This window comes from Neoarius graeffei, chromosome 24, assembly GCF_027579695.1.
Source record: "Neoarius graeffei isolate fNeoGra1 chromosome 24, fNeoGra1.pri, whole genome shotgun sequence".
NCBI classification, from domain to species: domain Eukaryota; kingdom Metazoa; phylum Chordata; class Actinopteri; order Siluriformes; family Ariidae; genus Neoarius; species Neoarius graeffei.
Genome location: NC_083592.1, coordinates 58,692,532 through 58,706,175, shown reverse-complemented (window position 1 = coordinate 58,706,175; position 13,644 = coordinate 58,692,532). Strand labels below are relative to the sequence as shown.

The 13,644-nt window shown below is 50.8% G+C and overlaps 1 protein-coding gene across 1 annotated transcript in view; it reads left to right on the top strand.

Moving 5' to 3' along the window:
* galnt9 (polypeptide N-acetylgalactosaminyltransferase 9) overlaps window positions 1-13,644 on the top strand; it is a 156,349-nt gene that overhangs the window by 94,404 nt on the left and 48,301 nt on the right. The window contains exon 6 of the mRNA XM_060906832.1: window positions 395-512. Coding sequence (XP_060762815.1) covers window positions 395-512 — 118 coding nt within the window. The remainder of the gene's footprint in view (window positions 1-394; window positions 513-13,644) is intronic.

The following is a 13,644-nucleotide window of genomic DNA, read 5'->3' as shown; positions in this document are numbered from 1 at the left end:
CACTTCTAATTCTTTTGTGGTCATTTTTATATAACTTTAATATAAATACATGTTAATTTTGATTCATATGTTGTTTTTTTCTGACTTTATGTGAATGAAAAGAGGCACATTTGATGGACAAAAATAATACTACCCAGGGACAAAAACTGTGTGACATCATGTTATTGTTTTTATTGCTTTTTTTCATGTTTCTATTTGTTTTTCTTGATGATCATTCTGTCTGCTTGAGATCTGATGATGTTGAGATTCTCTTCCAGTTGCCTCTCTTTTGATGGGACTCCAATTTATTTTAGTTTTATCATCCCAGTGTTCCAAACAGCCACTCTTTGATAAAGAAGCTGATTAATATCTCTCTCTCTCTCTCTCTCTCTCTCTCTCTCTCTGTGTTAATTAGGACTCCTGCCATGATTGGCTGCTCGTTCGTGGTGGATCGTGAGTATTTTGGAGAAATCGGCCTCCTGGATCCAGGCATGGAGGTTTATGGAGGAGAGAATATTGAACTGGGGATGAGGGTGAGTGGTGTTAGGCTCACTTCCCTTATCAAATTTATAACCTGTTCCTTTTCATGTCACATATCCAGTATAACACACAGAAAGTTTGTACGGCTCCTTCACCTGTGAATCTTGTTGGAGGTTTATAGTCAAATATATTCCTGTAATTAAAATTCACTCCGAGCAGAGCAGGGACACATTGGCACACATGATCCTCATTGTAATTACAAATCAACACCGTGGCCTCGCTCGCATCAAACTGCCATTTGTTTAATCTACACACATGCAATATTCAGCCAAATATTTAATCACATTCCTGCACTCGTCTTTTTTCAGGGGTTTAAATCTGAAGCTGCCTCGAGGGGCGACACGTTTTCTAAATTCATATCAGGAAATGTGTGGTGTAGCCACAGTGTGACGAAGAAAACGCTCTGTAGATGTGGGTGAAATGGAGCATGTACATGATGGTGATGGATTTATAGGTGAAAGGATAGAAGGAGGATGCATGGATGGATGGACAGATAAATGGGTAAAAGTATAGATGGACAGCTCCATCCATCCAATAAAATAAAATCCCTCTATATCAGTAGATGTTATGGGTGGATGGATGGAGAGATGGATGTGTTTGGTGGATGGATGGATGGATGGATGGATGGATGGATGGATGAAAGAAGCACAAATGGCTGGACGCAGGTAAATAGAAGGACAGTGGATGGATATGATAGATGGATGGAATTTATTTGCTGAAGGGATGGATGGAGGAATGGAATTTATTTGCTGAAGGGGTGGATGGATTGGTGTATGGGTGGAGGGATGGATGGATGGAGGGATAGATAATAATAATAATTTCAATTTATATAGCGCCTTTCTAAAATCCCAAGGTCGCTTTACAATTTAATATAGACAGAAGAAAAAATAAATAAATAAAAAGAAGAAAAAAAAAGAAAAAATTCCACCAAATAGGGGTCAGGATGTCATTCCAATGGTGTAGCAGCGACAGTCCCACCAAAAGGCGCATGAAAACAAGTCCCACACCACCAGCACAGCCGCCGCCAGCAACATCGTTCGAACACCACACCATGGATCCACAAAGCAAGCACAGAAGCACCGCCACGCAGAGCGCTGGTGTGTCCCAAACCACCTGCACGGCCGCCACGACGCCACCGAGCAACATCGCTCGGAACATCACTCCAAGCATTAAAGCACAGAGTGCTGGACAACCATGATGTTAAAATGAGCAACGAGCTCACTGCAGTCCATAGCTGGGAGCACAGGCACCACCCACAGCGAACCAAGGCCTGGAGGGAACCGACGCCCAAAACTGGGTCCGGAGCTAGACCACCACCGGCAGACAAAAACACTCAAACATCAAACTACACAAACACAAAGAAAAAAAAGTAAAAATAAAAAAGGAGAGAAAATAAAATAAAAAAGCTCCGGTGTGATTGGTCAATGGATGGATGCGATTGGTGTATGGATGGATGGAGGGATAGATGTGATTAGTGTATGGATGCATGGATGGACATATGGATGGAGGGATGGATGGATGAACAGATGGATGTAATTGGTGGATGGATGGAGACACACTCATCTCTCCTGCTCTAAGACATGCCCACTGGCATGTGGTTTTCAGACAGGACACAGCTGGAACTCATAAAAGCCTTAAACGTAGCTGCTGACATTCACTATTACAATAACTGACCCTTACATCCATAAACTCAGCTCCACTCAGTCTGGGCTGCGATGCCATCTCGGCATCTCATCTCATCTCATTATCTGTAGCCGCTTTATCCTGTTCTACAGGGTCGCAGGCGAGCTGGATCCTATCCCAGCTGACTACGGGCGAAAGGCGGGGTTCACCCTGGACAAGTCGCCAGGTCATCACAGGGCTGACACATAGACACAGACAACCATTCACACTCACATTCACACCTACGCTCAATTTAGAGTCACCAGTTAACCTAACCTGCATGTCTTTGGACTGTGGGGGAAACCGGAGCACCCGGAGGAAACCCACACGGACACGGGGAGAACATGCAAACTCCACACAGAAAGGCCCTCGCCAGCCACGGGGCTCAAACCCGGACCTTCTTGCTGTGAAGTGACAGCATTAACCACTACACCACCGTGCCGCCCCATCTCGGCATATTCATTCTTTTTTTTTTAAGCAACGAGACACCAGTGAGCTGTTGATTAGAAAGAAACACAGAAACATACTCAGATGTGATGTGAAATTAGCCATTATAGCACAGGGTCATAAATAATTCCTCTTACTGAACATGGCGATGTGCAAAGTAAGTAGATGTCACCTAAAGTATGTTTTATTATCCATCAACATAACACACTGCAAAACTCATTTTTCTCTCAAATTTCATATTGATTACTGCTGCAGGAGTGTAATGAAGGCTGCAGGAGTGTAATGAAGGCTGCAGGAGGTGAGTGATAGACTTGGTTAAAAAATGATTGCAGAGGAATTAAAATGAGATCCAGAACACTGCACAAATGCTAATGTACAAAGTTTGGGCTTGGTGTACAGAATGGAACCAGTAGATCAGTAGACCAGTGTGTCATTAATATTATCTCATCTCATCTCATCATCTCTAGCCGCTTTATCCTGTTCTACAGGGTCGCAGGCAAACTGGAGCCTATCCCAGCTGACTACAGGCGAAAGGCGGGGTTCACCCTGGACAAGTCGCCAGGTCATCACAGGGCTGACACATAGACACAGACAACCGTTCACACTCACATTCACACCTACGCTCAATTTAGAGTCACCAGTTAACCTAACCTGCATGTCTTTGGACTGTGGGGGAAACCGGAGCACCCAGATGAAACCCATGCGGACACGGGGAGAACATGCAAACTCCGCACAGAAAGCCCCTCGCCGGCCACGGGACTCGAACCCGGACCTTCTTACTGTGAGGCGACAGCGCTAACCACTACACCACCGTGCCGCCCTCATTAATATTATATTTATTTTTAAGTAAATAAATGCGTACATAGGGCGGCACGGTGGTGTAGTGGTTAGCACTGTCGCCTCACAGCAAGAAGGCTCAGGGTTCGAGCCCAGCGGCTGTGTGACAGAGGCCTCTGTCTCCGTTCACGAGCGGCACCTGTAGCGCTGCCTGTTGTTTCATTAAGCACGTAAAGCACACTGCTTGTTTACACGCTACTTTCATTAAACAATAATATTACGGCTACAACAGCGGGGGTGCACACCTAAAGTTAGTAGCAGAGAGTAACATACACACTACACATATTGCCTTCATCTTTAGTGGTTCGTACTTTTAAACAATTTGCTATGCCACACACGATAAAATGGTCATTGTTGAATGTTGTGTTTGTACTTATCTTTGAGCGCTCTGTCTTGTATTTTGTGTTGGGCGTGTTTGTGGGTGGCATTTCTATGTTTGGTGGGTTGTTTGAATGGTCCGCGTAATTCCAATGCAGGGAAATGAGAGCCAAACCGAGCGGTTCAAACTTGGGGCTACTTTAGTAGCATCTGGCCTGCGCAATGCATCGTGGGATTGGACTATACTACGCGAAAAGGGGGGGGGGGGTTCAGTGAATGTGTTATTTATACATGCTAGATGGGCAAAAGTGCGATAGTTTTTATGGTAATGTGCAGTGTTTATATGAATGTGTGATTATTGCTGCACATGTAATCCATTATGCCTTTTGTGACAATGATTGATTAATGTGCAGGCTGGTATGGGGAGGGCAGGGGAGGGGCTTAGGGCCTAAAAGGGGATCCTCATTCAGTGTATGGGAGAGTGAGAGGGGACAGCAAGGGTAATGTAGACTGTGGCTGTAAAAGTTCCATATTTTGTGGAAGTGCTATTTCTCCTACGTCTTTTATTATTATTATTATTATTATTATTTGTAATTTATTAAGTTTTTTTGTATTTGTGGTGGTGGGGGCGTGGTCAAGCATCGGTCTGTGACCGGAGGGCGGAGTCAGGGAAGGTAAGTGGCAGAATCACTACACCTGATGTGAATTAACCTGTTTGTGTGTCTTCCCAGCAACCACGCCCTATATAAGGAGTGGGAGGGCAGAGGAAGGGAGCTCTGTCCCGCACCAGAAGACTTGTGTGTGTGTGTGTGTGTGTGTGTGTGTGTGTGTGTGCGCGAGCGACTGGGAGAGTTTGAAGTTAAAGCTGAAAAGCTAAAATAAAAGAGTTTTGGAACTCAGTTCTGGCCTGTCGTACTTCTGTGCTCCACCCACCCACTCTGACTTCTACAGTGGTGCTGAAACCTGGAACCGAGCACAGAAGAGAACAGCCCCATGGAGTCCTCCCCCTTCACAGACCTGATCCACGGCCCAACAGAGCCAGCACCAGGCGCTGCTCGCCCTCCGAAAGGAGCAAGAACAACGGTTCGAGGCCCTAGTGCTGGCGCAACAGGAAGATCATCAGGCGTTCCGGCACCTCCTCGCGTCGGCGGGGGCCACCATCTCCACCGCTGCGGGTCCACTCCACCTCACCCCGACGAAGATGGGCCCGCACGACGACCCCGAGGCCTTCCTCACGCTATTCAAACAAGCAGCAGAAGCCTCGGGGTGACCGGTGGAACAGCGCGCGGCGCGGCGCGCCTCCTCTCCCTGCTAACGGGTGAGGCGCAGCTGGCCGCACTACAGCTCCCCGCCGACAGCCGGCTGGTCTACGCGGACCTGCGCTGGGCCATCCTCCAGCGTGTGGGGCGCACCCCCGAACAATATCGTCAGCGCTTCCGCACTCTGCGCCTAGAGGAGGTCGGCCACCCGTTCGCGTTTGGCCAGCAACTCCGGGACGCCTGCAGGCAGTGGCTGAGGGCCGACAACCGCGACGCCGAGGGAGTCGTCGACCTGGTGGCACTGGAGCAGTTCATCGCACAACTTCCCAAAGGAACGGCGGAGTGGGTCCAGTGCCATCGCCCGGCGTCGCTGGATCGGGCCATCGAGTTGGCGGAGGATCATTTGGCAGCTGTTCCCGCAGCAGGATCACAGATCCCTTCTTTGCTTCTCTCCTCTCTCCCCTGCCCCTTCTGTGTCTCGTCCTCGCCCCGTTCCCCCACCGCGGAGGTGGGGGCCAGCTCCCTCACAGCCGGTCCGCCGCACCCACGGTGTCCTCCCGTTTCCCACTTCCGTGTCTGTCTCTCCCACCCCCCTCAGGTGAGTGAGCCCCAGAGTACCGGTGCAGAGAGAAAGCCCGGGCCGGTTTGCTGGCGCTGCGGGGAGCCGGGCCACCTCCAACAGCAATGCTCAGTGATGGAAGTGGGCACGGTGGTTCGGATCCCTGACGCGCCAGGGGCCGCCCTCAATCGGGCCGGAGCGTATCGCATACCGGTGAGTATCCAAGGGGATACATATCAGGCTTTGGTGGACTCTGGCTGCAATCAGACCTCAATTCACCAAAGCCTGGTGCAAGACGAGGCATTGGGGGGAGCACAGGGGGTGAAGGTGTTGTGTGTGCACGGGGATGTTCACAGCTACCCTTTAGTGTCAGTCCACATTTTTTTCAGAGGGGAAAAATTTATAGTAAAGGCGGTGGTTAATCCTCGCCTCACCTACTCGATAATTTTGGGGACTGATTGGCCGGGATTCAGGGCATTAATGAGTCATTTAGTAAAGAGTGGGTCCTGCCGTAGTTCAGCTAGGGGAGGTCCCAGTGTCGCTTTGGCGGGAGCAGCTGTCACAGAGCCGTCTACGTCATCTCCACGTCAGAGTGAGGAGCCACCGGCTCCTCCTCCCTCTTTCAGGGAATCCCTCGCGGATTTCCCGTTAGAGCAGTCGCGAGACGAGACTCTGTGGCATGCATTTGACTAAGTGAGAGTAATCGATGGTCAAACGCTCCAGCCAAACGCCACCCAGTCCTTCCCTTATTTTTCTATTATGAAGGATAGATTATACCGAGTGACGCAGGACACTCAGACTAAAGAACAAATCACGCAGTTCTTGATTCCAAAAAGCCGCCGGGAATTGGTATTCCAGGCGGCTCACTTTAATCCCATGGCTGGACACTTAGGGCAGGATAAAACACTAGCCCGAATAATGGCCCGGTTCTATTGGCCAGGAATTCGCGGCGATGTCCGTAGGTGGTGTATGGCATGCCGCTAATGCCAGTTAGTAAATCCAGCAGCCATTCCAAAAGCGCCTTTGCGCCCTCTACCGTTAATCGAGACCCTGTTCGAAAGAATTGGGATGGATCTCGTCGGGCCATTAGATCGGTCAGCACGAGGGTACCACTTTATATTAGTTCTGGTGGACTGTGCAATGCGATACCTGGAAGCAGTGCCTCTTCGCAATATCTCAGCACGCAGTATTGCGGAAGCACTCTTCCGCGTCATCTCCCGAGTTGGAATCCCGAAAGAGATTCTGACTGATCAAGGCACCTCGTTTATGTCACGAACACTGAACGAACTGTATGGGTTATTAGGTATTAAGCCGATCCGCACCAGCGTGTATCACCCACAAACGGACGGTTTAGTTGAACGATTCAATCGCACCCTCAAAAATATAATTAAGAAATTCGTAAGCGAGAACGCACGTAATTGGGATAAATGGCTCTAACCCTTGTTTGCGGTGCGAGAGGTCCCACAAGCCTCCACGGGGTTCTCCCCGTTCGAATTGTTATATGGGCGTAAGCCGCGCGGCATTTTAGACGTGCTGTGAGAAAATTGGGAGGAGGGACCTTCACCAAGTAAAAATGAAATTCAATACGTTATTGACCTGTGCGCAAAACTCCACACACTCACGCACCTAACCCAGGAGAATTTGCGGCAGGCCCAAGAACGGCAAACCCGCCTGTATGACAAGGGTACGCGCCTTAGGGAGTTCGCACCGGGAGATAAAGTACTCGTACTGTTACCCACATCGAGCTCCAAATTAATTGCCAAGTGGCAAGGACCCTTTGAGGTCACACAGCCAGTCGGGGACGTCGACTACAAGGTGAGGCGAACGGACAGGGGTGGGGCGCTACAGATTTACCACCTCAATCTACTCAAATTCTGGAATGAGGAGGTCTCCGTAGCGTTGGTGTCGGTGGTTCCGGAGAAGGCGGAGCTGGGGCCGGAGGTTCAAAAGGGAGTATTGGCATCGCGTACCTCTCCGGTCCCCTGTGGAGACCACCTCTCCCCGACACAACTCGTGGAGGTTGCCCAGTTGCAGACCGAATTTTCGGACATTTTCTCGCCCCTGCTCGGCCGTACCAACCTCATAGAACACCACATTGAGACGCCCCTGGGGGTGGTAGTGTGTAGCCGCCCCTACAGGCTACCCGAACACAAGAAAAAAGTGGTTCGGGAAGAACTCGAGACCATGCTCGAAATGGGCATCGTCGAGGAGTCCCACAGCGACTGGAGCAGCCCGGTGGTCTTGGTACCCAAGGCCGACGGGTTGGTCCGGTTCTGTATAGACTATAGAAAAGTCAACGCGGTGTCTAAATTTGACGCGTACCCAATGCCTCGTATTGATGAGTTGCTCGATCGACTAGGCACGGCTCGCTTTTACTCGACACTGGATTTGACAAAGGGTTATTGGCAGATCCCCTTGACTCCATTATCCCGAGAAAAAACGGCCTTTTCCACACCGTTCGGCTTACACCAGTTTGTCACACTTCCTTTTGGGCTGTTTGGGGCGCCCGCTACGTTTCAGCGGCTGATGGATAGGGTCCTCCGCCCCCATGCCACCTATGCTGCCGCGTACCTTGACGACATCATTATTTATAGTAATGACTGGCTGCAGCACCTACAACACCTGAGGGCCGTCCTTAGGTCGCTGAGGCGGGCGGGTCTCACAGCCAACCCGAAGAAGTGTGCAATTGGGCGGGTGGAAGTACGGTATCTGGGCTTCCACTTGGGCAATGGGCAGGTGCATCCCCAAATTAACAAGACTGCAGCGATTGCGGCCTGCCCGAGGCCCAAGACCAAAAAGGGGGTGAGACAGTTCTTGGGACTGGCTGGCTATTATCGTAGGTTTATACCTAATTATTCAGACGTCACCAGCCCGCTGACTGATCTCACTAAAAAGGGGGCACCAGATCCGGTCCAGTGGACGGAGCAATGCCAGCGGGCTTTTTCTGAGGTAAAGGCTGCACTGTGTGGGGGGCCACTGTTACACTCCCCTGACTTTTCTCTCCCTTTTATATTGCAGACGGACGCGTCGGACAGAGGGCTGGGGGCTGTTTTGTCCCAGGAGGTGGAGGATCGCCCAGTGCTGTACATTAGTTGGAAGCTGTCAGTGCGTGAGGGGCGCTACAGCACCATAGAGAAGGAGTGCCTGGCCATCAAGTGGGCGGTCCTCGCCCTCCGTTACTACCTTCTGGGACACCCTTTCACCCTCTGTTCGGACCACGTGCCCCTCCAGTGGCTCCACCGCATGAAGGATGCCAACGGGCATATCACCCGTTAGTATCTGGCACTCCAACCCTTTAACTTCAAGGTGGTCCACAGGCTGGGGGCGCAGATGGTCGTGGCGGACTTTCTCTCCCGTCAAGGGGGGGGAGTCAGCTGCAGGCCGGACGGCTGCCCGGCCTGAGTCGGGCGGTGGGGGTATGTGGCAGTGGGGGCGTGGTCAAGCGTCGGTCTGTGACTGGAGGGCGGAGTCAGGGAAGGTAAGTGGCAGAATCACTACACCTGATGTGAATTAACCTGTTTGTGTGTCTTCCCAGCAACCACGCCCTATATAAGGAGTGAGAGGGCAGAGGAAGGGAGCTCTCTCCCGCACCAGAAGACTTGTGTGTGTGTGTGTGTGTGTGTGTGCGCGAGCGACTGGGAGAGTTTGAAGTTAAAGCTGAAAAGCTAAAATAAAAGAGTTTTGGAACTCAGTTCTGGCCTGCCGTACTTCTGTGCTCCACCTACCCACTCTGACTTCTACAGTATTATATAACCTACAATATACCTTTTCACCGCTCTTGGCAACTTTTGCATGTTTGCCTGTATGTTGGGTGCACTGTAAATAAAACACCTTGCACTAAAGTGGTATTTGTGGCGGAGCCAGTTTTTTTTTTTGTGGACCTGGACCTGGCGATTTGGTCTGTTTTACCACAAGTGGTGTCAGAAGTGGGATTGGCCAGCCACAATGGACAGTGCACACGGAGAGCAAGACACCCAGAGGGGGAAGTTGGGCCAGATGAAGTCTGAGGAGGACTACATTGAGGAGGAAGAAGAGGAAGAGCAGCCGGTGGTACGCCGAAAGATCACTGCCAGCACTCCTGAGAACCATCATTCTATGGCACAGAGCCCTGCAGCAGCAGCAGGAGCAGCAGCCTTACATGAAGTAGATCTGGCGGGGCTGGTACTGTAAAAGACTTTCTCACCACCCAGCAACAGAGAGAGGATCGGTTTTTGGCGGCGATCCGAGGCTTGGCCACACACCTCGTCCAAGAGCAACCTGAGCAACAACCACAACCACAGATGACCCCGGGGGCTGTAACTTCAGTGTCAGAGCATCCACGGATGGGCCTTCCTACACCACTTCCTCGGCGTCCTACTGCCAGAGATTCTTCGCCGGACTCAATTGCTGAGTCCATGCCTGCACCTGTCCCACCGGAAAGAGTGAGGCGGAAGGAGCCGAAGATGCCTCTGTATCAGCATGGTGAGGACGTAGAGAACTACCTGCTGAGGTTCGAGCGTATGGCCAAAACTTGGGCGTGTCGCTTGGTGCCATTGCTGACAGGGAAGGCGTTGGAGGCATATACAGCCATGGACAAGGAAAAGTCTAACACCTATGAAGACCTGAGGGAGGCGTTGCTGGAGAAGTTCGACATTACCCCAGAGACATATCGACAGCGCTTTAGGGAGCTCACTGCACCGCCGGGAGAGACCCCTACAGAGACCTACAATCGCTTGAAGTGTCTTTACCGCCGGTGGCTTCGGCCAGAGCAACGCTCAAAGGAGGAGGTCGGTGAGCTGATTATCCTGGAGCAGCTGCTACAAGTACTGCCTTACGACGTCAGAACCTGGGTCAGGGAGCACGAGCCAGAGAATGGACTGGCAGCAGCAAAACTTGCCATGCAGTATCTGAATGCTCATCGGAGGGGCCAACTATGATCTCAAGCACACCGTCCACCCACTGGTCCTCAAGCATACAGAGTGGCTACTGCAGTCAGAGACCCCAAAGACTTTCAGGACAATAAAGGTACTTCTGTTGGAAGTGGGCCTGTAAAAGGGGACAGTATCCATAATGTTGGTCAAGGGCTGGTTTGTTTTTACTGTCAGCAACCAGGTCATAAGGCTGTTGTTTGTCTGGTGCGTAAACCTAAGTTCAATGGGTTTTGCTACATACCAAGGGAGGGGGACAGTCCTTGTGGGGAGGAAGATGTTACTGAAATGAAATGTGAAATTGTTGTGAATGGTCAAGTAGTCCAAGCATTAGTTGACACTGGGAGTTCCATGACTCTCATAAAGAAATGTCTTGTCCCCTTTGATGCTGTCAACTATGAGAGAAAAACTATTGTACAGTGTGTGCATGGTGACAAGAAAGAGTACCCCACAATGGAGGTAACAGTAATGGTGAGTGGACAAAGATATTTGATAAGTGCTGGGGTGGTAGAGGATCTGCCTGCTGATATGGTCTTAGGAAGGGATTTGCCAGTGTTGTCTGATCTTTTAAGGGTAACGAAAAATGAAGAACTGTCTGATGTCCAGATTTCCTGTCCAGTGATGACAAGGGCCCAAACACAAGCTGATCTTCAGCCTCTACCAGACTTGTGTAGTAGTCTGTGCCAGGGTGGGACTAAAGGCCCCAGAAAGACACGCCGACAACGGCATTTGGAAAAATATGCTTGTTCTCCTGTAGTCAAAACTGATGTGTCGGGGCTTGATGCTGGGGATTGGGTGGTTCCAGATAATTTGGGGGCCTTACAACATGCTGATGTGTCACTAAAAGCATTAATGGAGGAAGCAGAAGGAAGGTCTGAGGGGCCAGATGGGGAAAGGGTGTTGATAGAGAATGGCCTTTTATATGTTGAGGATGAGAAAATGAAACGTTTAGTGCTACCTACCACATGCCGACCTCTAGCTCTCCACCTTGCACACACCATTCCCTGGGCTGGACACCTGACTCTGCAAAAGACCTACCTCAGGTTAGCGTCAAGATTTTATTGGCCCGCTATGTAAACAGATGTACGTGCCTATTGTGCTTCATGTCCTGTCTGTCAGAAAACAGGTGCCGTTCGTAGGCGTGACAGAGTGCCTCTGAATCCATTGCCTGTGATCTCCACGCCCTTCAAGCGTATTGCCATGGACATTGTGGGCCCCTTGGAGAAGAGCGGCACTGGTTACCAGTACATTCTAGTCATCTGTGATTATGCGACTAGGTACCCTTAGGCCTTCCCACTTCGTTCGATCACCACCCCAAAGGTCATCAGTGCGCTGGTCCAGCTGTTTTCCAGGGTAGGGTTTCCAGAAGAGGTGTTGACGGACCAAGGCACAAACTTCACATCAGGGCTGATGCGGCAACTACAGCGACAACTAGGCATCCAGGTGATTCAGACTAGTCCCTGCCATCCACAGACAGACGGGCTTGTGGAGAGATTTAATCAGACCCTCAAGAATATGCTGAGGAAGTTCGTCTCTGACACAGGAAAAGACTGGGACAAATGGCTGCCTTTTCTCCTATTCGCTTACAGGGAGGTGCCCCAGGCATCTACCGGGTTTTCCCCATTTGAGTTGGTCTACGGGTGGCAAGTCCAGGGCCCCTTAGACCTCTTAAAGAAGATCTGGGAGGGGCCAAAGTCAACCTCCCCCAAGGGGGGCATTGTACAGTATGCCCTGCAGATGAGGGACCGCCTGCAGAGGTACAGAGAGGAGGCTGCGGAGAATTTGGAGAAGGCCCAGAAGCTGTGGTATGACCAGTATGCCAGGCATCGTGAGTGCAAGCCTGGTCAGAAGGTTCTCCTGCTGCTCCCCTCAAGCACCAGCAAGCTCCTAGCAAAGTGGCAGGGCCCATATATCATTACAAGGAAAATGGGCCCGGTCACATATGAAGTTCACCACCCAGAAAAAGGAAAGTCTACCCAGGTGTATCATGTGAACCTATTAAAAGAGTGGAAAGAGGATCGAGTTTCAGAGGCTAAAGTGATGATGGTGTGGAAAGTGGACATAGATGAGGAGAATGGAGATGACTTGGAGACCTGGCAGCATGAGGGGCGGGTAAGCCTGGAACATCTGAATGTGGAGCAAAGGACTCAGGTCCTAGAGATCTTTGGCAACTTCCCATTCTTGTTTCAGCCCAGGCCTGGCCGTACAGGGGTACTGGAACACCAAATTCATCTCAAGGATGACACCCCAATTCGGCAGCACCCATATCGGGTGCCTGAGTGTCTGGTGTCAGGATTGAAGGCTGAGATCCAAACCATGAATGGACTGGGGGTCATTGAGCCCTCCACCAGTGAGTGGCACAGCCCGATTGTGGTGGTCCTGAAAAAAAAGGCTCCCTTAGAGTATGCATAGACTTTCGGAAGCTGAATGCAGTGTCCAGGTTTGACGCCTATCCTATGCCCCGCATCGATGACTTGCTGGAGAGAATAGGCCAGGCATGTTACATCACAACCCTGGACCTATGTAAAGGTTACTGGCAAGTGCCACTGGAGAAGCGGTCCAGAGAGTACACAGCCTTCCGGACGCCAGCCGACCTCTTTCAGTTCACCGTTATGCCGTTTGGGCTCCATGGGGCCCCTGCAACGTTCCAGCGGCTGATGGACCGCGTCCTGCAAGGCTGCGATGACTGCTGTGCAGCATACCTGTACGATGTGGTCATTTACAGCCGGACCTGGTTTGAACAGCTTCAGCATCTCCAGAGGGTACTGTGCCAAATCCAAGAGGCAGGGCTGACGTTAAATGTCCAGAAATGCGAGTGGGCCAAAAAGGAAGCAAAGTACCTTGGATATCTGGTTGGCAACGGGGAGATCCGGCCACAGGTGGATAAGGTGGAGGCTATATCCAGTAGCGCTCATCCACGCACAAGGAAACAAGTCCGTTCATTCTTGGGCCTTGTTGGATGGTATCAACGGTTTATTCCCAACTTTTCCACCATCGCGGCCCCTCTGACTGACCTCACCAGTAAAGCAGCCAGAAACCCAGTTGTGTGGACAGAGGAATGTGAGTATGCATTTACCACTCTTAAAAAATGCCTGTGTTCATCCCCAGTTCTCCAAAGCCCAGACTTCACACAACG